At 43.7% G+C, this 21,677-nt stretch overlaps 1 protein-coding gene across 1 annotated transcript in view; it reads left to right on the top strand.

Moving 5' to 3' along the window:
* Positions 1-21,677, top strand: part of Snd1 (staphylococcal nuclease and tudor domain containing 1) — a 404,634-nt gene that overhangs the window by 256,692 nt on the left and 126,265 nt on the right. The window contains exon 15 of the mRNA XM_021164222.3: positions 2,075-2,216. Within this exon, the coding sequence (XP_021019881.1) occupies positions 2,075-2,216 (142 nt within the window). The remainder of the gene's footprint in view (positions 1-2,074; positions 2,217-21,677) is intronic.

Raw genomic sequence — 21,677 nt, 5'->3', positions numbered from 1 at the left:
ATTTCATCTCCTAAGCCTTTGAATCCTTGCCTCAAGAATATGGGTGCCCCATGTCTTATTTTACAATTTTGCATCTGGAAGTAAACATGGTAAGCTGTAGAAGTTTCATGCCTTCAGCTTTCATTGCTGACCTCCTCTTCTAATCTCTACCATCGTCAGTGGCATGCCTTTCTCTGTCATCTTCCCACGGCTCATTTCTGGAGGCGGCCTGGTAGATTGTGAGCGAAGACATAAGTGAAGTGAAGGTCTGTGGATTTCATTGCATAGAGACCAGTCAGGTTTCTTGAATCTCCTTGATTGTTCTGAGGAAGCATGTTCCTGATAAAGCAGGGAATGTTTTATCCTGCTCTTTAGCCAGAGGGAGAATAAGGACACAACTTCCTTGTCAGTATTAACATTAAAGACGTGTGTGTGTCTGTCTGTCTGTCTGTCTGTCTCCTATAAGCATCTTTATTTTTCCTTCTCTCCCATATAGAACCAAAAGATAGGAGTGAGCAAAAGTCTATTTCTGGCAAATTTAGAATTCCTTCACAGTGATATTGGGTTGCCTCATGATTTGCAATAATCAATTTGGTAATTGTTGTTGACTTACTGGCTCAGCTCATGAATAATGCCCCAGATTTAGACTAGTATGGCAAAAGGATTTGAGTCAGGTAGTGCTTTTGTTCACTTGGAGCATTTGTCTTGCTTGACTGTCCTGGACTTCAGCCAACTACCAGAAAGGCATTTTTCCTGCTGTATGTGTATAGTAGAATATGTGTCGCCTAAGTGTTCACTGGGGGAGTTTCCAGCCCACTGCAGCTCATTGTTAACTTACCTTCTACCAATGTGCCATTAGGAAGCCTGAGAATGGATGACTGCCTATCCTTTTCTCCCTTTGAAGGGAGGATGGATCTTATTACTATAAATATTGTTTTCATCACAGGCTACCTCACTGATTTGAATAAGACGAGCATCTTTGGCTTCTATGGAAATGCTGTAATACTTGATGGCTTGTTAAAATTTCATTGTTGTATGTACATTAATTTAGATACAATAGCTATGTTGCTAGGAGAAGCATCAAAATGGAAGAGCCTGGCTGAGTGCAGATTGCCTATGTCGCAGAAGTCAGGAAAGTCCAAAGGACTTGCTGTCCTCAGAGGGAGTTTGCACTTCTGCTGGCTGGGCTGAAAACCTCAGAAATTCTCAAATCCAGCAACTATTCCCCCAGCATATGTGATGTGATATTTTGATGCTTGCTTACTCTATCATCTGTTTAATTAGCTTGAGAGACTGAGAGGATTTGAAAGCCCTCAGCGACTATGTGGTCAAGAGCTCTGAGACTCTAAATGCTCACACTTGGTACTCTTGAGAGCAGAATGCATGGACTTGTGCTGATGCATTAAAGATGTTTGGAAAGTGCTAGATGGGTGTGTGTGTGTGTGTGTGTGTGTGTTTATTTCCATAAGTATTTGAGCTGGTGTGATATGGTCTTTGTCTTTCTGGAACATATCCTGCTCGTACAGATTTCCCTGGATAGGAGAACATCCTCCAGCACACATACACCCCCATCCTCAAAATGCATATGAAATAGGGATAATTGGATGGATGTCCAGAAAAGGCCAGGTTCTACACAAGGTTAAGCCAGAGCCGAGAGTCTCATGCAGTGTGTCATGGCTTCCTGAGCAAGGACTATAAGTGTTATGTAACATGGCCTGAACACCACTTCTTTTTTTTTTTTTTTCCAAAAAGAAAAAAAGAAAATTAAAGTTTCAGTTAGCTGCCATGGGAGAATGGTATTAGTTTTCTGACCTCAGTTTTAGCTTAAGAGAAAATGAACTCTTCATCCTGCCCCAGAGCAGGAATAAGCTCAGTTCGCAGGCAACAAGGTCACATGAGTAGCACACCTGGGCCGTGCCTTCAAGAATTACCGATTCTTAGGTGGTTAACTTGCTTAGCTCCTTCCCTCTGGACTTTTATCCCAAACTGAAGACAAATGAGCACCTATCTGTGCCCACTGCTCCAAAGACAAAGGAGCGCGTGTCCTTTCACGTTCACTGCTCTCCAGTGATTGTCTCCTCCTTTTCTCCATCAGGACACCCAGAAAGCAAAGCAGTTCCTGCCCTTTCTTCAGCGGGCAGGCCGTTCTGAGGCTGTGGTGGAGTATGTCTTCAGTGGCTCTCGCCTCAAGCTCTATTTACCTAAGGAGACCTGCCTCATCACCTTCCTGCTGGCCGGTGAGTTCCATGTCACATGCGTCCTCATATGAAGTTGACCCTGGACTTCTCCCTGTAGCCTCAAGCCCTCCTGATTTTCCTTCATTCCGCCAAGCATATGACTTTGAAAGACAGCACTGAACCTCATCCTGCATAGATGGATGGAATTCTAAGCCCAGAAAACAAATAATAGGATCTCCATACTTGGCATTAGCCATTTAAGGTCACCTGCCCCTGCCGTGTCAGTAGTAGGCAGCCTCAGGATCTGAGCTGCCCTGCCAGCGGAGTTCCCCAGGCAGTGCCTCTTGGCCCTTTTTTACTTTTCTTCAAATGTCATCAGGTTCCCAGTCCTTTAGAAAAGTCTAGCAGTGACACCACTTTCACTGGCTCCTCCATCAGTAGTGTTTCTTGTTGACTGAGAATGACGTGCTAGGGCAAGCCTTCCTCCTTCCTTGCCACCTGAACGTTCACCTCTCGTAGCCTGCCTTTCTGGGTAGCTTAATGTTTCCCCAGACAGCAAGACTGTATGAACTGTGCTCTTTGAACAACTTACATTTATGTATTCAGAGTATAAACCGCTTCATTTCTTCGCTGCTGGCAAATAATAAAGATATTTATTTCCAGTCAGCCCTTACAGAAGCTGCGGTCTTTGAAGGAAGGCTGTCCCTTCATCCTCCCACTCCTCATACACATTCATCCACTCACAAAGGACACGCGCTTTTGTGCTCCCAGATGGCGGGGCCGTCTCTGTTACTGTCCTGTTGCCTCAGCACTTCTGTTGAATTCTTGAATAGACTTTGCTGTGGTTAAAGGGAGCAAGAGCTTTGCTTTCTATTCGTCCACAGCCAGATTCCCTTGGCCCCTTTTTCCTGGAAGGCACTGAGAACTTCTTGTCTAGATAAGGGAACTAAAGCCAGGCCCCAACTGGAAGGGTTGAGTTATGTACAGTAAACCACTCCCTGACCACCTGGCTGTGAGCTCACTGCTGCTGAGTGACTGTCCTCTCTTGACAAGGCACCAGTTTGATGGTCCCTACGTAGCTCTGCAGGGTTCCTGCGAGGACTCCATCCTCAGAGACAGTTGGGGAAAGAAGGCTTGAATCAAATCCACACCTTTCTGGAGGGCCAAATTTGTGTTTCTGTTGGTGGCAGTTGTAGTAGAGGAAGGCTGCAGGGCAGTGCGAGTCTCTTCCTGTGGATATTTGTGCCCTGTTCTTAAGCTTTCTGTAGCTGAGAGGTTTCTTGGCTGTGAATTCTTGTTCTGGGGTTCAAGGTATATATTCAGCTCATTCTTCTATCTACCCAAAAAACAAAAGCAGCATCTTGGCAGTGTGGAGTTTAGTCCAGGATGAAAAACAGAAAAGGTCTGATTGTTTCTCAGAAACCTGGCTTCAGATCCATAGAGGACCAAAGACACTGTCTTCTAAATTCAGCTCATGGAGGTCCTGCAGGATGCTGCTCATTCCACCTCGCTTAGAAGGAAGCCATGTTACTGCTTGAGTATGTCAATCATTTCTACTGTAGACTTAGCATTCTCCTAAGCGTCATAGTTCCAAGACATTGTCTAAGTTAACTTCCAGTCTGAAAGATAGATTACATAGCAGCAAATACACGCTACAAAGCATAACCACACGTCTTTGGGAGGTAGACTTCCTTTGTGTGTAGGATGGGTGTATGGGAGGAAGTCAGGCATCCTAAACTGGAGCCTAGGAGTAGATATGAAGGCCATAGTCAAAGCTAACACAGTGGAGGAACTCATTAGAGGAATGGGTAATTGGTTTGGCCTTGGATGTGTAATATTTATAGTTTCCATGGAAATGTTGAGGCTCATCAGAAGAGCCGGGGCAGATGCTCAGATCATGGAGTACTCCGCATGTGTGCAGTGCCTCCAGAACAGCTTTAGGAGTGGTTTATTCCACCCCATATGTGAAGTGAACACCCAGGAACTCCAGCATAGGCTAAGGATTCCTATGCAGACAGGAGCTACAACCCTGAGAATAACAGAACCATTGAGAGTGGTCCTAGGAGGCTAAGGAGGCGGAGAACTCCGAGGAGCCAGCACAGTCAGAGTTAAAACATCAAGTGTGCAAAGCACTGACATGATGTTATACTGTTTAATCAGTCAGAAAGTCATAGGTGACCTTTGTAGATATTTTCATCAGTTATCAACCAAAGGCAGATTCCAGGTGATTAGAAAATACCCATGGCTGCTCGTAAGGAGCAGACTTACCAGATAAAGACTGCTTAACTCAAAGTCTATCAGAGAATGGAAAATAGTACATATGAATGAGAGTTGACTGGGTAACATGGCAAAAGAATGCCGGCATCTACTGTACTTCTAAAATTGATACATGCTGTCAAGTCATGAGGTTGTATGTTAAGAGTTAGAAAGCTATCTAGTATAGCTGTTTGTTTTTCTTAAAACAATCCTCAATTGTTAGCTAAAAGTCAACAAAATCTTCATATCAAAAAGATAGACTAGCCAAGGCTGATGGTAAAAGCCTATAATCACAGTACCGAGGAAATGGAGGCTGGATGATCAACAGTTCGAGGCTATATATCTAGACTAACCTGAACTACATGAGACCCTGTCTTCCAAAGAGGTTGTGCAGAGATAGGGAGGATGGAGAAAAATCTTAGGGAACATGCAGTTTAAAGAGATGAGGGGCCCTGTTGCAAATTTGAGAATTCAAGGAGATTGTGAGTGAACAAGGCAAAGCTGACCTGAGGATGAAAGTTCGCTAGAACATGGGTGGTGTGAGTCTGCTCAGAGAGACCTTTGTCACCTCAAGGTGAGTGAGCATAAGCATAGGCCTGGAGACCTGAGCTGTGACAGTTGGGACAGTCTATTCTCATGGCACAACTCACTCCACACCATATGAAATGAACTGCAAAAATGGTCTCTATCACAACTAGAGTAGAACTCAATCGCAGTTCGCCAGGGGAAAGTCAAGACATTTGTTGAGCTCCATCCCTCCTTGCTGCTCTCATTAATCCTGGCCTTTTGGAGAGCTCTCTGTACTTGAAGGTGGGGTGGATACTTTGCATTTTTATGTGGCCTTTTTTGGGCAGACGGCCCCACAGCTTGATAGGGAGTGGCATTTGGCCCGAGCCAGCTGGTCTCTCTGTCACGGTTCCTGCACCCCTGTACGTGAAGTGATTGTTTAGTCAGATGGGATAGCAGGTGGGGCTGGGAAAGTCAGCTGCAGCTAACAGATCAGTGCCTCCTGACAGCTCCTGCCCTTTAGTCCTTTCAGCACCTGGCCTAGGTTTGGTCAGCGAGCAGACGACCTTAGCCGATCAGAGCTGAGACTGCTGAAGGTCCCTAAGCCTGCTGCTGTGCCTCCTGTGCACACTTATTTTGCTCTTGGAGGCAAATCACAGTTGGTGTATCCTGAGAACCCAAGGCAGCTTATGTTTGTTTTTAAGGCATCAGTTTTCCTCCAGCAGCATTTAGTAAGCCACACACGTTTCCTTCCATTAGAACAAAAGTAACAAACCTTAGTCTTTGAATTCACGTTAGCTCAGTCACTCACCGTGTGTGTTCAGCTTTATTTTGGTATCTTGTCTAAGAAAGACTGAAGCATATATTTGCAGCTCATGTGCCTCTTGATTCTTATTTTTTATGAACATGGAGTATGTGCCCTACTATTACCATGACCTTTGTGTGAAGGTTTTTGTTTTTGTTTTTGTTGTAAATTACATGGTACCCCTTGGGCATCAGGGCCATGCTGAGGGCACAGTTCAGGAAGTTGTCATACTGACTAAACATAGCAGGTATCAAGGTAATGTCCTGTAAACAAAATGCCTTCTCCAGAACTAAAGGAGAAGAGTAATTTGAACCTTCAGGGTAAAGTAATGTAAGGAATCTTAAATCAGGTCTTTGGGATCTTTTGCCAACCTAGGTTGAGACACATACAAATTGTTTGCACTTCTATGCCTTAAAGTTGGTGCAATCTGGTGTGTTACAAGCCAAGGTGAGCAGGGTGAGGGACTGGGGTAGATAGCACTCACCTTACATAGAACTGACTCATGGGACAAACTGCCTAGATGGCAGCAGCCACTTGGGAGGGGTTCCATGTGGATCACAGTAGGTGACTTACAATTAACCATTTACTTAGGCACATGAGCTAGGACTAGAAAATGGGGCTTCCCTTTGCCTGCCCTTTGGCATCTCTTTTACTTTTTTGTGTCTTTCTGATTATAGCTCCCTGCCCCACCCCCTGGTGATGCATTCTGGCAAGCTAGGCAATAAGCTTCTAGATGTCTACGTTTGTGGATTTGTTCACGATGCACAAAAGGTGTGGCTATGTGTCTGTCCTTCCACCTTGAATGCCTTTGAATGGTGTTTCATTTCATTTCCTTCCTTCACTTCAAAGTCTCTTCCAGCCTGTTGTAATTGGAATATCAACTGCTTGTTGCAATAGACCAAAAACTTGTAATGGGAGCAAGGGAGGGAAGGTAAACAGGAACATCCTTCTCATCTCCGGGCCCCAGGAATGGTGGATCCCCATTGATTACCAGTGCCTAACCAAATTACACAATTAAAGCCAATGTATGTTTAAGTGAGAAATCCCATTCTGCTATCATAGAGGTGCTAATGAATCAGACTGTTGCTGTGGTTGTGTTTGCTGGGCTTCTATCCTTAATTAAGCAATTATAGGGTCTGCTGATACTTATGAATTCCTTTCAGATGTTTTAATTGAATTGCAACTTAATGGATATTTGTAAAGTGGGATATTCTTTCTCTTGGGACTTCCCAGTTTGGATGTCTCCTCTGCCTGTGTGTTTTCAGTTGGGACCCGTCACCTGAAATAGGCAGCTTGACAAGAGACCTTCTGGAGATTCTGTAGCTATTTATTTATTTATTTTTATGATAAAGAGCATCCCAAAATGTCACTTACAGGAAATTATTGCCACAACAGGTTTGGGCAGCATTTGTGACAAGGCCCAGAGTTCTCACAAATTTATTATAAGGTAGGTACATAAATTAACAAGATAGTTTATGCTCTCAAATTAACTTTTAATTTAGTAATATACACAGCCATATAAAACCAAGTAATAATAAAATTAGAATTATCATAAGTGAAAGCAGCACATGGTAAGAACTGTCTTAGTTGCTTTTGTGCTGTGACCATGACCCAGCTAAGCTGAGACTGGGAGTGCGCATGGGGAAGAAGTGGATTCTGGGAGCTGTGTCATCTAAAACCCTAGTGGTGCCCTCATCTGCCTGCTTCTGCTGGGGACCCTGCTGCTTCAACTCAAGGTAGAAAGTTGAAGGGCAAGTGTATAACTAAAAGAGAAAAATTCTGAAGAGCAGGGTCACTTCCTAACTCCTACTCCTCCAGTAAATAATCCATCCCTTAAAGTCCCTGCCTCCCAACACTGCCATTGTACCAGTTGTAGTTCACTGGGATGGAGGGGTGTGGGGGAGGGTAATACAGGATGGCAAACCCAGATGCAAAGCACAGCAAAAGTGCAGAGGAAAGAACAAGTAATTGAGGGCTGAAAAACTTTCCAGGGGAGGTAGCATTTGCTCATCCCAGAAGATGGGGAGCTTTTCTTTTGGCAAATTGGCTATCTAGGCAGAACATTTTTGCCTGTCTCAGTTCTCAGAAGAATTGCCTTACAAAAAGGACGTAGTGCTCATCCTGTGTCTGCTTCTGTGGGACTGCATCAACAAACATCTTCTCAAAGGACTTTCCTCCCATTGAGCTTCAGTGCTGTGGCCTCAGCGTGAAGTCTCTGCCCGCTCACAGGCAGGTGAAAGAGCAAAGCCTCTAACTGTAGGCTGATTGTCTACCTTCTCAATCATGAACCAGCCCCAGAATGCACTGCCTCGTAACTTATGAGCCATTCATTGGCATGGTTATTTAATAATGTTTTCTGTCCTCTGGGCACCATCTTGAGGAAGATAGAAATGCATGATAAAGTTGGAGCCTTCTAGCAGGAAGGAATGTATAGACAAAGGGGAACAAATATTTTAAGGATAGGGTAACTGGGCTTGGTGGTTCATGGGCGGCTAAGGCAGGAAGATTGGCATATTTCCAGGCCAGCCTGGAGTACAGTCTCAAAACAGTAATAATAGCAAACAAAACGTGAGGTAGGAGAAAGAGAAACACAACCTTAAATTACAAACAAATGAGACTCACTTGGAGATTCTGAAGCATTGTTATATTCTTAGAGAGCTAACCTTCCTGCTCTGAACCCAGAAGTTCTAGAGCAGTGGGACACACTGCTAGTTTGAGCCAAGGCAGGGTACCCTGATGCATAGTATTTCAATGGTATGTCATCTTCAGTGAGAATGGAGAGGCCTTAGTAAGAGCCTAGAAATGCCCGTAGCTGGGAGTGGACCATAGGACTCAAAGGGATAAAATAGAGTGTTTCAGGAGACAAGAGGGAGGGCTTCAATTAGTTCAATAGCCACTTCAAATATTTTTCTGAACAAGGCAAAGTAATAAAGTCATCAGTAAAAATGAAATTTGTTCAGCATAGTTTAAGGGAGCCACAGACCTTGTAGCTGAAACACTTAAGGATTCTGATTTTCAGATTCCTCAACAATTGTTTCATTCAGACAAGCCAAATTATCTTGGTATGATGATGGTGACCAGGGGTTGAGGGAAACAGCAAGGCCCTATGGCAGTTCTGTGCTAGCCTGTGTCAGCCAGGGGCTTTTCATCGTGGAACCCTCTGTGGAGTGTGTCAGACTTCTGTGGCCTCCAAGTCAAACTGTTCAATTGATACTGTGTTCTGTGTGCCAAAGAAACATTGTATAATCCTCCACTTGGAATGCCTTTGGCTGATCGCTGGGAAGATTCCTTCTGAACTCTTCAACTTCGCAGAAGGCTGCCAGCGCTTTTTGTGGTCTTATTAGTTCAGAGTCTTGGTTTAGGTGAGATAAGGGTGATCCTTGGTAGAAACAAAACCTGTCATTCACAGTGAGTAAGAGCCCTGAGAATGAGCCAGAAGCAGGACTGTGTGCTTTTCCTTTACAGTTCCTCCTCCTCTTCCTTTCCTTGCTGAATCTTCTTAGGGTGGGGAATGGTGAAGACGAAGTTTCCAGGGATCTGATAGGTCGTGCCCATTGCATTCCATGGCATTTTCAGAATACATTTTGGTAGAGGGTTGTTTGTTGTAGTTTTCTCTCAGCACCATTACATCAGCTTGCTAGCATTTTCTATCTACCACCTAGCACTGATGAAAAGGCATCCTAGATTAGGCTACTCTCCACTAGCCCAACTTTATGAGGGAGTCTGCTTGGCCAGAAAGATTATAGAAGCAAACCCTGGATGAAAGACAGGGAACATAAAAAATAATTTGATGATTTAAAATTAAAAGGAGGAATAGACGGATGGCTCAGCAGCTAAGTGCACTTGTTTGCAGATTTGGTTATAGCACCCACATGGCAGCTCACAACCCTCTGTAACACCAGTCCCAGGGGACCTGACACCCCTTTTTGGCCTCCACAGGCACTAAGCAAACACATGTATGCAGATATATAACAGTTAATAATTATTTTTTAAGAGAAATGTTATGACATTTCTTGTAGTGAGTAGCCTCAGCGTGAACAGTACGCACTACTTGTAAGAAGTATCTTGGTTGCTATGAGAACTGCCTCTCAATTTACATCATTTAACCTGTTCATTATTGAACAATGAAATAAATGGTCTTGGCCCTTCTCTTCTGCCCTAGGTCATTGCTCCCCTTGCAGCTTGTTCATAAAGTTCCTGGGGTCTCTCTAACTGATGTCTGGATCTGCATGAAATTGTACAGTTTGTATGGGAGCTACACACTTGAAAGTTGCCTGGTGTGGGCCTCCATGCACATTCCTTCAGTTGGCCTTTACAAGGCCTCACAGACTTTGACTCACCACGCATGGGGCCACTGAAGCACTGGGAGCTGTGCTTCATAGGAACATTCCCATTCTGACGGAGAGGTGCCAGGCATCGCCCCATATGTGCAGAAATGAGGCACAGAAGTCCCTGTCATATGTGGGAAGCATCTGAGACAAATGCATTCACTACTGAAGCTTTTTTCCATTTATTTCAATTACTTAGAGGTTTTGGAATGGTTTAACCAGAGTTTCTTTTCTCTTTGCCTATGAAAAAAAAATAAATGAGATGTACATCTTCTATGGCTCCCTGCTAACAGGCTTCTAGAATGGGCTGTGGAAGAACTTGACATTGGAGCTCTCGGGCTTCCCTGTGTGTGGTCCTGTGTAGTCTAATGTTGCTTTACAGTAGAATTCCTGGATGAACACTGGGACTCCTGTGCACACCTTTACTGTGGATGAAGGTGGCTAAGTCTGCCAGTCAGCAGACTAGCAGAGAAGTCCCTGTTTCCCTGCCCTTGTGTGCCTCCTTCTCCTGAGCTTGTACATCTGCTAGTGATTTTTCTAGGGTTAATTTGGGTGTTTTTATTTTTAAATTGGAACATGGTGTCTGTCTCTTCTCGGTGTGTGTTTTGGATGCAGCCCCTGTGCTAGGCATGCGGTTATTAACTCCACTGATACGCCAGTTCACTCATTAGCATTTGCATTTTAAATTACAAGCTAGAGCAGACGACATTTATGCTATATTTGTACCATTGCCTTCTTCATGAATGATGTTGTATGTGCAGGGAATGCAGAAATAACTCTAAGGCCCTGATATATTTTAGTCTGTTTTTCAGCAAACTGCTATTTCTTTTTACTCTTGATTCTCATTGTTTAACAGGGAAATTTTTTTATTCTTTTCCAAGTTTAGACATACTCGTGAGTGCTACTGATTGGGAAATGGTAACAACAACAACCCTTCGTATCTAAATAGGCATATTGCGTAGCGTGGCCATCTTTCCCACTCGCGTGGTATTCCTTGTAAGCAGCCTGCTTTGATTGGAAGAGAGCAGAGTTCTCTCCTTCCCAGAGCAGTGGGTGGAAGACATGGTAACAGATGCTTGCTCTTGCTTGTATCTGTGCTCCCAGCCTCCCTCTTAAAGCGGGATTAGTCAGTGGTTACTTACACCTGCTATTGCTCAGCACTGCAGGGGAAGAGAAGAAGATGGTGGCGGCCTTCAAAGGGTTAGCATTTGGACTTCACTGTCCTGCAAGCTAGAGTGTGAATTGCCAGCACAGAAGTAGGCCCCTTACGATGACAGGTGCCAGCAGTTAAATCCTCTTGCCCAGCTCCTGCTCATGGTAGATAGCAACTTCATCATATAGATCTCAAGAACCAAATGAAAACCACACAGTCATGGACTGGGACCAGAGCCTTCCCAGCCTCTCCCAGCTCTTCCTAACCTGGAGCTTACTGATTAAGGGCAGAAAGTTTGCACTGGCTGATCAGCACACATGTAGTGCTTTTTCTATAATTCAATATCTCATTTTGTTTCTTTAAGTTCTGACTTACAAGGACCTTTTTGGTAAAAGACCAATTCTTTTACGCCCCCCCCCACACACACACACACACACTCACTATACACTTTTAAAATACCATAAAAGGGTCTCATGCATATTGCAAATCAAGGTGCATTCTGGGTAGACAACCAAAGTTCTGCAGTTGATATAAGTAATTTCCCTTACTTCTTTCTAAAGGTCTCTCTCTCTCTCTCTCTCTCTCTCTCTCTCTCTCTCTCTCTCTCTCTCTCTCTCTCTCTCCTCTGCTAACTAATTCCTGAGTAAATAACATATAAACGCCTACGAGGCTGGTGAGGTACAAGCTTGTAATTCACTAACTCAGAGCCTGATGCCTGCAGCTGGGCATGTGCTCTCTGGCTGAACATTGCCTGCTATGTGCAGGGCTTTGAGCCTAGACCTTAGCACTAATTTTCAAAAATACAATAAAATCTGTCTTATTGCTGCACATAATATGTCATACACTAAGTAATAAAAGACATTACATGGCCTGGAAAGATGTAATTCTAAGCCTCCTTTCATGATGGTATGCCTCCTGCTATGAGTTTGAGCTTGCGGTAAGTGCTATCACATCATATTTATCAATTATTGAGAGGATAGGCCTAGTAAAACGAAGGTCTAGACTAGACTTGGCTCCTTTGGCTTCTTCAACATAGTAGCATTTGAGCCGTATTACTTCCCTAAATTCCACTTCACATATCCGATACAGGCTTCTGTGTGTCTTCTAATTGTATCCGTTGGTCTTATACACATCTTACCTGGGCTGGCCTGATTGAGAGTTGTCCCTAAGAATTTCACACCCAGCACGACAGATACTTAGGTTCACCAAGTGGACTCCAAAGTCGAGTGAGGGTCCTTCCATGTACATTTCACAGTCCATGCTCTGCTGACTCTGCCACATGCCTTTGCATCAGTTCATCTTCTAGGAACAAAACACACATGAAGTTCTCTAAGACCTTGTAGACAGTGTGCAGCAGCTTGGGTGATAAGTGCTAACCTAACAGGACACTCTGAATTCAATCCCCAACCCTCTGTAAGTGAAGGCAGAAAGATCTAAGATTGGTATGATCCATGGCTACATAGCAAGTTTTAAAATGGCCAGCCTGGACTCAACCCTGTCTCAACACCTGAACAAAATAAAAAGGTGATGGACCAGATAAAATTAATAGGAAATTGCTCCATACCTCTGCATCTCTTCTATGGAAAAGTCCCTTTTGGGTACATTCAGTGCTTACCACCTGTGAGCACATGCATTCTGTGCTCAGTCTTTGGCTTCTTTGGTTTCTAGGCCTGTTTCTTGGTGAACCTGTTCTCTGGAAACAAAACTGTGCCTTACAGGATAGCCTGCATGGCAAGGAGTTGGTAAGTGGTCCCCAGAGACATCAGGTGGTAAGGCAGGACAGAAGACCTTTGCAGTCCACTTGGTTGGTATAGCAGTGGGCATTAGTAACATTTACAAATGCTACTTAAGGGTGCTGATGAAAGCAAGGAAGATAGCTCTCTAAAGAGCCCGGAATCCCATAGCCTGCCTTAGTTCTCTTATACTGGCTATCCATTTGAAATGCTGGCTACTGCCAGCCACTCCCCTTCCTGCTGAGCAGGTTCTCCATGAAAAGGAGATGTGCCATAACTGTGTCCCCGCATCCTACCTCGTGGCTCTCTGTCCCTGCCTCCAATATATCCTGGCTTCTGACAGAAACCTTGAATTAAGTGGGTTAGGAATAAACTGCTTGACTGCGTGTGTGCAGATAGCTTCTCTCACCAGCTATCTGAAGTGCTTTTTGAAATACACGGGAGCCCTTTGTAAGCTGCTTTATAAGCTGTGAAGTCCATTGTTGCTGCTCACTGCAGCCAGCGTGGCTCTACCCTAAGTAATGTCTCCTTGGCTCCTGGCCAGGGCTGGGTATTGCAAACTCTAGTAAGCAGGAAAGTCGCCCACCAGAGTCACTAGCAGCTGTTGCAGGTTGGAGGATTTGCAGAAATTGAGATTGCTGTTCCCAGATATTGGCACTTGCCTGGTGATGAATGACCGACTCTGTGCAAGGGGACTCTGTATGCTTTCCTTCAGCCTTTTATTCTCAGCCATCTATTGTGGCACCCACTCAATGGCCCCGTTGTGGAGGAGGACCGCTAAATGCTGGAGTGAGTAGCCTGCCTCTGCCTCCATTCCCTCCTTCAGTTGGCCTCAACTGAGACATTAAGAATAGCTCTTTGATCCCCTGATCTGATTCTTGAGGCAGGAATTTCATGGGACCTAACACAAATGCTAAGGGCAAAGAATTGAACCTCAAGAGGGAAGAGAAATGACCTTCACCTGATAGAGTCTGAAGTGAATTCCACTTTCATTACCCTATGTTCTTACCTTAACCCACCCCTCTACACTGGGATAGCCTGGGAGGGAAGACCAAAGACCTGCAGAGGTCTGTTCTTATAAAAAGTCATTAGTGGTAGTGTATTTGTCTCTATTATGATAACCCAAGAATGAAATTTATAGAGGGCACTGTAATTTCTTATTACATGTATTCATGAATATTCATGGATGCATATTCTGAAACTAGTGTTTACCATCTTTCTGGAGACCAGTGTAACCATGAGTGACCTCAGTTAAGGCATGTCTAACTAATTGCTCCAGTTCCTGCCATCTCCTTATCATGTTACTCTGGCTTAAGTCTGTAAGATGCTTGAAGACAGGGCTGTTGCTGATCTTGTCACCACTTAATTCCCTGTAGCAGTGCATAGATGGAATAATGCTTGAACCTGAGTGAGTGAGTGAGTGAGTGAGTGAGTGAGTGAGTGAGTGAATGAATGAATGTATGAATGAATGAGCTGATTAACTTTTTTGGGCTAGACGGGGTGGGTATAACATTTTAATTATTTAAAATTTCAGAAAAACAATCCCCACAGTGTTCCCACAGACTGGTAAAGCCATAGCAGTTCTGACATCTAAGAGACCAAACTGGGTGTCTTAAGAGAATCAGAATAATGCTGGCATCTGCCCAAAGTTACAGAACCCTGAACAGGTACATTAGCTTCTGTGGCCTCTGTTTTTCCATAGAATAAATGGGTTGAATTTGTTTTCTCTGGTTCATTACTGTTCTGATCTTCTAATAATAGCTTTTGCTTAGTGGGTATTTACTGTACTTGTAGATTTAGCTCCAACCACAACTTTCTGAGGTAATTAACAGTACAATCCCTATTTTACAAATGAGAAAATTGAGGTATAGAAAAGTATATTAACCTGCTAAATAACAGCACATTTTCTTAATCTTGCTTTATGTGCCCTCTTTTAGAATGTAGCACCCATATTAGCAATGAGTTACCCAGCTCTCACCTCTTATATTTCTGGAGGCAGTAAGGGGGGTTCCAGCCTTTGCTCATTCATTGTATCTGCCTGTGCCCTTGCTGGCTAGAAACCAATCCAGTAGTGCCTTTCTTGTGGTATAACCAAAAACATAGCTCAGAAAGACAATAACAGCCACCCCTCTTGGGAGATACAGTCATGGAGATACATGTTGTAGTCATCATTTGGGGGCTGGATTTGTTTTCTTGGCCCACAAGGTGACACCAATAAGAACATACGCACCTAAGAGAGCATAGCTAGGACATGTGATTGTGGAAAGAGCAGGTCAGACCTGTGGGATGGGTTTATGAGCTGGGGTGTTTACTGACAAATTAAACTTTAGCCCTGAGTAAGCAAAGTCCTAAGCCAGTTATTACTGCCAGGACACTTCTAATGGGCCCTGTGCAACCTTTATAAATTATTCAGCTGCTCTGCTAATAAAAGGCCAAGCAGCTTGCTTGGTCCTGGTGGTACTTACATATAGCTGAGAACAGGTTAGAGGGACAGAGGATCTGCTGTCCACCAGGGAGCCCTCCTTTCTGGTTTGGTGGTAAAGGGGTTAAATAGAGGGCCTTGAGTAGTGGTGTAGACAGAGATGGTGTAGACAGTGTTGATTAACAATACTGCTAAGCAGTCCCAGAAGCTTACACACAGTACATGGTTATAACCTGACATAGAAGATACGGTTTTAAATCATCCGGAGGTCTGTTTTCCCTACAAGCTCTTGTACCTTTTTATTTTGATATAATTTTAAAAGAAAAGTTGGAAAACAAAACAGAGTTTCATTTGTTCATTGTATTGTTAATATACTGGTCCGTTTGCCATCTGTGTTTGTAAAGATCAGAAGATTTGATGTGAGTGCTGCTCAGATCCATAAGAAATGGTTTGGTTTGGTTTCATTCATGGTCCCTACTTCACAATTGTCATGCATAGGCTTCTCTTAGCCCTGGGTGTTCACAAGGGTGCAAGATCTGGAAATAATAACATGAAGAATGTAGTTACTGGCCTGTCTGGAAGCCTGTGAATTGAGTGTGCATGTCCTAGATGTCAAAATGTTTGCTGTCTTAAGTTATTTTATGCTACCACTAGATAAGGTAGGGTATATATAGTCTTTATATTTCAATTAACAGTGAGTTAGAAATGTGCAAAATGATTCTTTTACCTGCAAGGGAGTTTGGAGCCTATTGTTTAATGATATTCCAAAAATGCCTGGGATTTCTTGATGATCATAAACAGCTAGACTCTAAACTGCTGACAGCTAACTTACCAGAGAAAGAGGACTATCAAGCCTGATGCTTTCAATACCACTAAAAAGCATGACTAGAAGCCAGCACATTGGCCCCAGTAAAGTGCTTGGGGTCCAAGCCTGACCCAAGTCCTATCCTTAGAACTCGTGACCTATTGAGAGAAGCAACTCCACAAAGCCGTCTTCTGATTGCCACTTGTACACTTTGGCGTGTGCATGCACATATACACATAGTGATAATCTTTTAAAGGCACAGATGGCAGCTAATAGTCCAGGACTCCTTGTCTGGAATTTCATGGTACAAGGTATTAAGCAGACTTTTTTTCAGCTTTGCACATTCATGTCATTTTTGTTTTTGCAACCCACTTCATGGTACATCGTCCAGAATTTTTGCTAAGATGAATACCGTGTTTGAATGTACACTCATCTTCTTCATTGATTATGTTTATTTCTTTAAATATCTTCATATTTCTTCAACTATTCCTTTTCCTCATTCCTCAGAATGATCTTGGTTTCATACCAGCAAATAGTGAAAACACTATTAACATCTGCCTCCAGGAGCAATGATGTAATAATGGGGCAGAGGTGTATGCCACACATGTGAGGGAGGGGCAGGGGCAGCTCTCAGAAGTCAGTCCTTTCTTCCCACCTTACAGCATCCAAGAACTCAAAGTCAGGTTGTCAGCCTGTGTGAAAATGCCTTTGTTGGCTGAGCCATCTCACAGCCTAGTCACACCCCTCAATGCCCATTGCTCACTGATCCTGTGGGGGATGCAGGGAGATTGTTGCTTTACATTGCAGCAGGGGTATTTCTCATGGCAGAGCTGATAGAAGCTCGTTCTGAGGTATGAAATGCATGAGAGATGAACTAGAGCTAATTTAAAGGACAGTTCAGCGGGAGATTATTCAGATTCCACTGCTTCCTCTTAGCCGCATAGGGCAGGAATGAGCCAGTCTCAATGTCTGCACTTCTGTAGGCTCCACCCCAAAAATCTTGGAGTGCAAGTTATAGCTCTAGCTGTGTCGCTCTGGATTGTAGTAAGGAGTAGCTGATGTTCCTTCAAGGCCTTGATCTTATAAACTCTTCTTATTCTTACATTTTGAGTTTGGAATCAAGTCAGCTGATCAGCAAATTGAGTTGATTAAATCTTCGCCCTGGCATAAATGTAATCCATATGAGTAGGAGATGACAGCTTAGAAGACAGCTTGTGTCTTCCCTTGATTCATCAGATAAACACTCTAATTAGATGACAGAGCTCAGTTTTAAAGTGTCCTGAGCTCAAAGGTGAGCTAGCCAAGGGCTAATGCTAATGTCATTGATCCAGCTCCTCAGAAGAGCAATTAGGGCCTAATGAGCTGAGGACCATGAGCTTCTGTGCAGGCATCAAGAGCTGAGAAGCTGTGTTGACTTTTCTTACCAGCATCTCCAGGCAAGCTGGCTGTTGAGGTACATACAGCCTTTGATCCTGCCTCCACCATAGCCCACCCTTCTTATCTTCCTCCTTTGTTGGCTGGGATCATAGCTTTGTTATGTTAACTATTGGTTTTATTTGTATTAGAAGCATGGCAAGAATAATTTCAGCAGTGAAACAAAGCAAAAGAAGCTAAACAAGCCACTTAATTGGGGTGTGGGGGGTGGTGCTGAGAACCTTGCCCACCAAGATTCTTGGTTTTGATGCTAATGCATGTGGTGACTGTGGTTTTCCTCCTTTGCCTGTGTCCATCCTCTAAGACTTTCCAGGCTTTTCAAGAGCTGAGGAGGCAGAGGCAAGTGCATCTCTGTGAGTTCAAGGCCAGCTGGGGCTATGGTGTTTTGTTTTGTTTACAAAGACAAAGGGAGAGAGAAGTTGGCCGCTCCATGCCTTCAAGTTGTCATAGGTGGGAGGTGAGCAAAAGCTCCACCAGGAAGGTTTGTGGGGCACTGGCCCTTACCAAGACAGCTTCACTTGCTAGGACAAAAGCTGTCATTTCTCACAACTGAGACTAGGTTTCTCTATGTAGTCTTGGTGTCCTGGAACTCTGACCTCTTTCTCACTCTCCCTCCCTCCTTCCATCTCTCTCCCTGTTCTCTCTCTCACTGTGTGTATATACATGTCTGTGTGTGTCTGTGTGTCTCTGTCCCTTTCAGCTATTCTGGCTTCAAACTCAGAGCCTCTACCTCCTGAGTCCTGGGATTAATAACATGTGCCACCACCACCCAGCTGGGTTTGCATTTATCTTTAAGGCTTTAGATTTTAAAATATAAGAAAGGTTTAAAATTCTGTTAGGATGCTATTTCACCCACTTCACGCATGCAGTATCTTAAGGATTAAGGTCTCACCTTTAGCAACAGCCCAATTAGTAATTGCCAATACTGCTATGTGCATCGTGGGACTACCAGTTGCCATGAGAACCTTAACTTTGGAATTCCCTGACTGATTTTACACGAACAATGCAATTGTGAAGTGGGGGGAGGAGAAGACAGGGAGCTGGCGATGAAATGAATCCCTGTTGTCTAGTAAATCACTTGGAGTGTTAAACTCTGTTCATTCAGCTTTCCCACCTCCTGCAAGTTTGTTTCCTCTAAATCCTTCTGAAGGAAGTAAAATAGTTTGACCTTTATTTGCATCTAACTTAAAAGCAGTTCAAGTTCAATACTTAGCTGGGAGATTGCCTTTAATGAGCCAAGTTTAAAGGAGGAGCGTTTTAATCTCTTAATGTTTGCATGGAGATGAGATGTGCATACACAGTAAGAAAGTACGTTCACAGCTTAAACTATTGCATTATAGGTTTAAAACAACCCAGGGAGAAAGCTGGGGGCAGGGGTGGCAGAAAAGCACCTCACCCCCAGCATGTGCCCCTATGTGAAATCCTGATTTAGAAAGATACTCCTCACTGGGTATCTCAGAAGGCATCTGCACTTGCTTTACACATCATCCTGAGAAGGCAATTCTTGTTCTGTTCCCAGCTCCTTCTCTTCTGACCTCTCTATTGTGTCAGGATCTGGCCCCAGCACTGGGTTAAATGCAGGTTAGATCCTCCAAAGGAGGACAAGGTGCTTCTCTCAGCCTTTGTCAGCGCTAATGCCAGCTGTGTTTGGTGCTCCATCACTTTGTTTTTTCTGTCCCTTGTTATTTAATGGGCTGCCTTTTATGCTGAATAGAAGATAAAGAGGCTGCCTCCCCCTCTCCAATTCTTCTAGCTGTGCTTGAAAGACAAATGGAGTGCTGAGTGAGGACTTCTTGGTTTATATTGTGGGGTGAAAGCTTAGAGGGACTGGTTACCAGGTCCCCAGAGAGTTCTGGTATCCTGTGAGGCCCCACATTGGGGCCTCATAGTTAGGCTTGTCTTCCCTGTATGTGAGGACTAGGGCATTTCTAACACATTTCCAGTAATATGAACATTCATGGCTCAGGTCACTTTTGAGTAGAAAGGGTCTAACCTTCCCTCCCTTGCCCTTCTTTCTTCTTCTAGATTTGAAATTTAGGACATAGACACACAGAGAGACACTAGTGAGCCTGCCTACTCACAGTAGTTGGAGTTTGAACCTTCCCATTTATCATGTGAAGAATTTCCATACTAAATTTTACATGGAAATCTCAATGCCCATATTAAAGAAATGGACACACTTTGTAGGGCTCATTGCAAAGTATTCTGGGCTGGTGTGTCATTTTGTCCAGACCTTGCTGAGCTGTGATAGATGTTTTCTCCCTTGATGCCTGTAGTCAGGTAGTCTGTGAACAACAACAGAAGGGCCAATTAGCTTGCCTACCCGGAAGGGTATACAGGCAGTGCTGTCAGTAGCAGTGGTCTGATGATTCAATCTCAGATATAGATAAGATTACAGACTTAAAAGAATTTGAACAATTATGGTGGATGCTCTCAAAGAAACCAAAGATAATAATGTTGGGAAAGATGTAGAGAGACTGGAACCCGGAACCCTTCTGAATTGTTGGTAGAACTGTAAACTGTTCTAGCTACTGAGGAAGACAATATGGAGATTCTTCAAACTTTGGATACTTTTTTTTTTTTAAGTAGGGTCTCATACTACTAGCACGGGCTCACTGTGTAGCCCAAGATGACATTCAAATTGTAATAGCTTCCTCAGAAACTTGAAAAATGGAGCTGTCATCTATCTAGTCTATCATTTAGGCTTCTGAGTATATACCCAAGAAATAAAATCAGAATCTCAAAAAGTATCTGTATCTCCATATCCCATGTAGATCCGTCCATAGTAGCCTATGTAGTAGGAATTTTGGGTTCTTTTCAAAACACAGAACTATAAGAATATGTTTTTCTTTTAATCTCAAATGTGTAATATGGGGTGCTTCAGGTTGTCCACAGCAGCTGGTTATGATTTGCCTGATGCTCTAACAGGACATGATTTTTCCAGCTACAGATAGTTTCTTTGATTGGAGATTTTTCAGATGGTATATAAATGCTAGGGCCCCAAGGATTGGTGAGTAGGTGGTTGTTGGTGATGCTGGTCACAGTTTGTTAAGTGGTCATCCACAGTGAAGAAAGAAGAAACTAGATAGACTGACACAAAAGATCAAACTGATCCCAAGGAACTCAAACAGCACTAATCAGCAGGAAATAAGTAACAGTAACACTGCCCCCTTTCAGATGCCTGCTACCCTTTTTCTCTCCTATCTAGTGTTAGGGGATTGGAAGGATGGAAGAAAAAAGAACCCACAAAGTAGCCAAAGTCCACCTACATATGGATAAATAAAACATGGTAGAGGCATGCAAAGGAATGTTATGTAGCCTTTTAAGGGAGCGGGGGAATCCTGTCATTGTTTACAGCTAGATGAGGCAACTTTGGGGTCCTTGTGCTAGGTGAAATATGGCAGTCAGTTGCCAGAGGAGGAATACTATATGGTTACACAGATAAGTAGGTAAAATAGCCCAACACATGACAAATAAAGTGAGTGGTGATTGCCAAGTGCTTAAAGGAGGGTAACATGTAGTTGCATTCACCAGCTCTCAGGTTTCAGTTATTTGTGGTGAGTAGAGTTCTGTGTTTCGACTGCATGTCCAAATATGAGAGTAGAGTTCATCATACATTTTCTTACCTTACGAAGAGAGGAGTCTGCAGCCAGACATGGTGATCCCTGTAATCCCGCCATGCTAGAGGCTGAGGCAGAATGACCCTACGCTCAAGGCCAGCCTGCGCTTTGTAGAGAGATGAGGTCTCAAAAGGGGGCATTGGATGAGCTGGACAGGCTGGAGGAGTCCTTCTAGGATATAAAGATCATCTGTTTGGAACAGAATCTGTTGGCTAAAAGCAGGAGATGAGAATGTGGGACTGAATGGGTCAAAGCTTCCTGCGGTAAGGTCTTCTTATAATCCTAGTCCCAGTTCTTCTAAGATAGGATAGGATCTTCACATGGCCCCAGATACTAATGGATAAGCAAAGGGCTACTTCCTCTAGCCAACGAGCCTTTATTTCTTCTCATAGTCCTACTTGAGTTTATGTGTTCAGAAATCTACTTTTGCTACATTGAAGGAATGCTCCTGTTGAAAC

Source organism: Mus caroli, unplaced genomic scaffold, assembly GCF_978045245.1.
Source record: "Mus caroli unplaced genomic scaffold, Mus_caroli_1 scaffold_7, whole genome shotgun sequence".
NCBI classification, from domain to species: Eukaryota; Metazoa; Chordata; class Mammalia; order Rodentia; family Muridae; genus Mus; species Mus caroli.
Note: the sequence above shows the minus strand (reverse complement) of the source record. Positions and strands in the feature narration are given on the sequence as shown.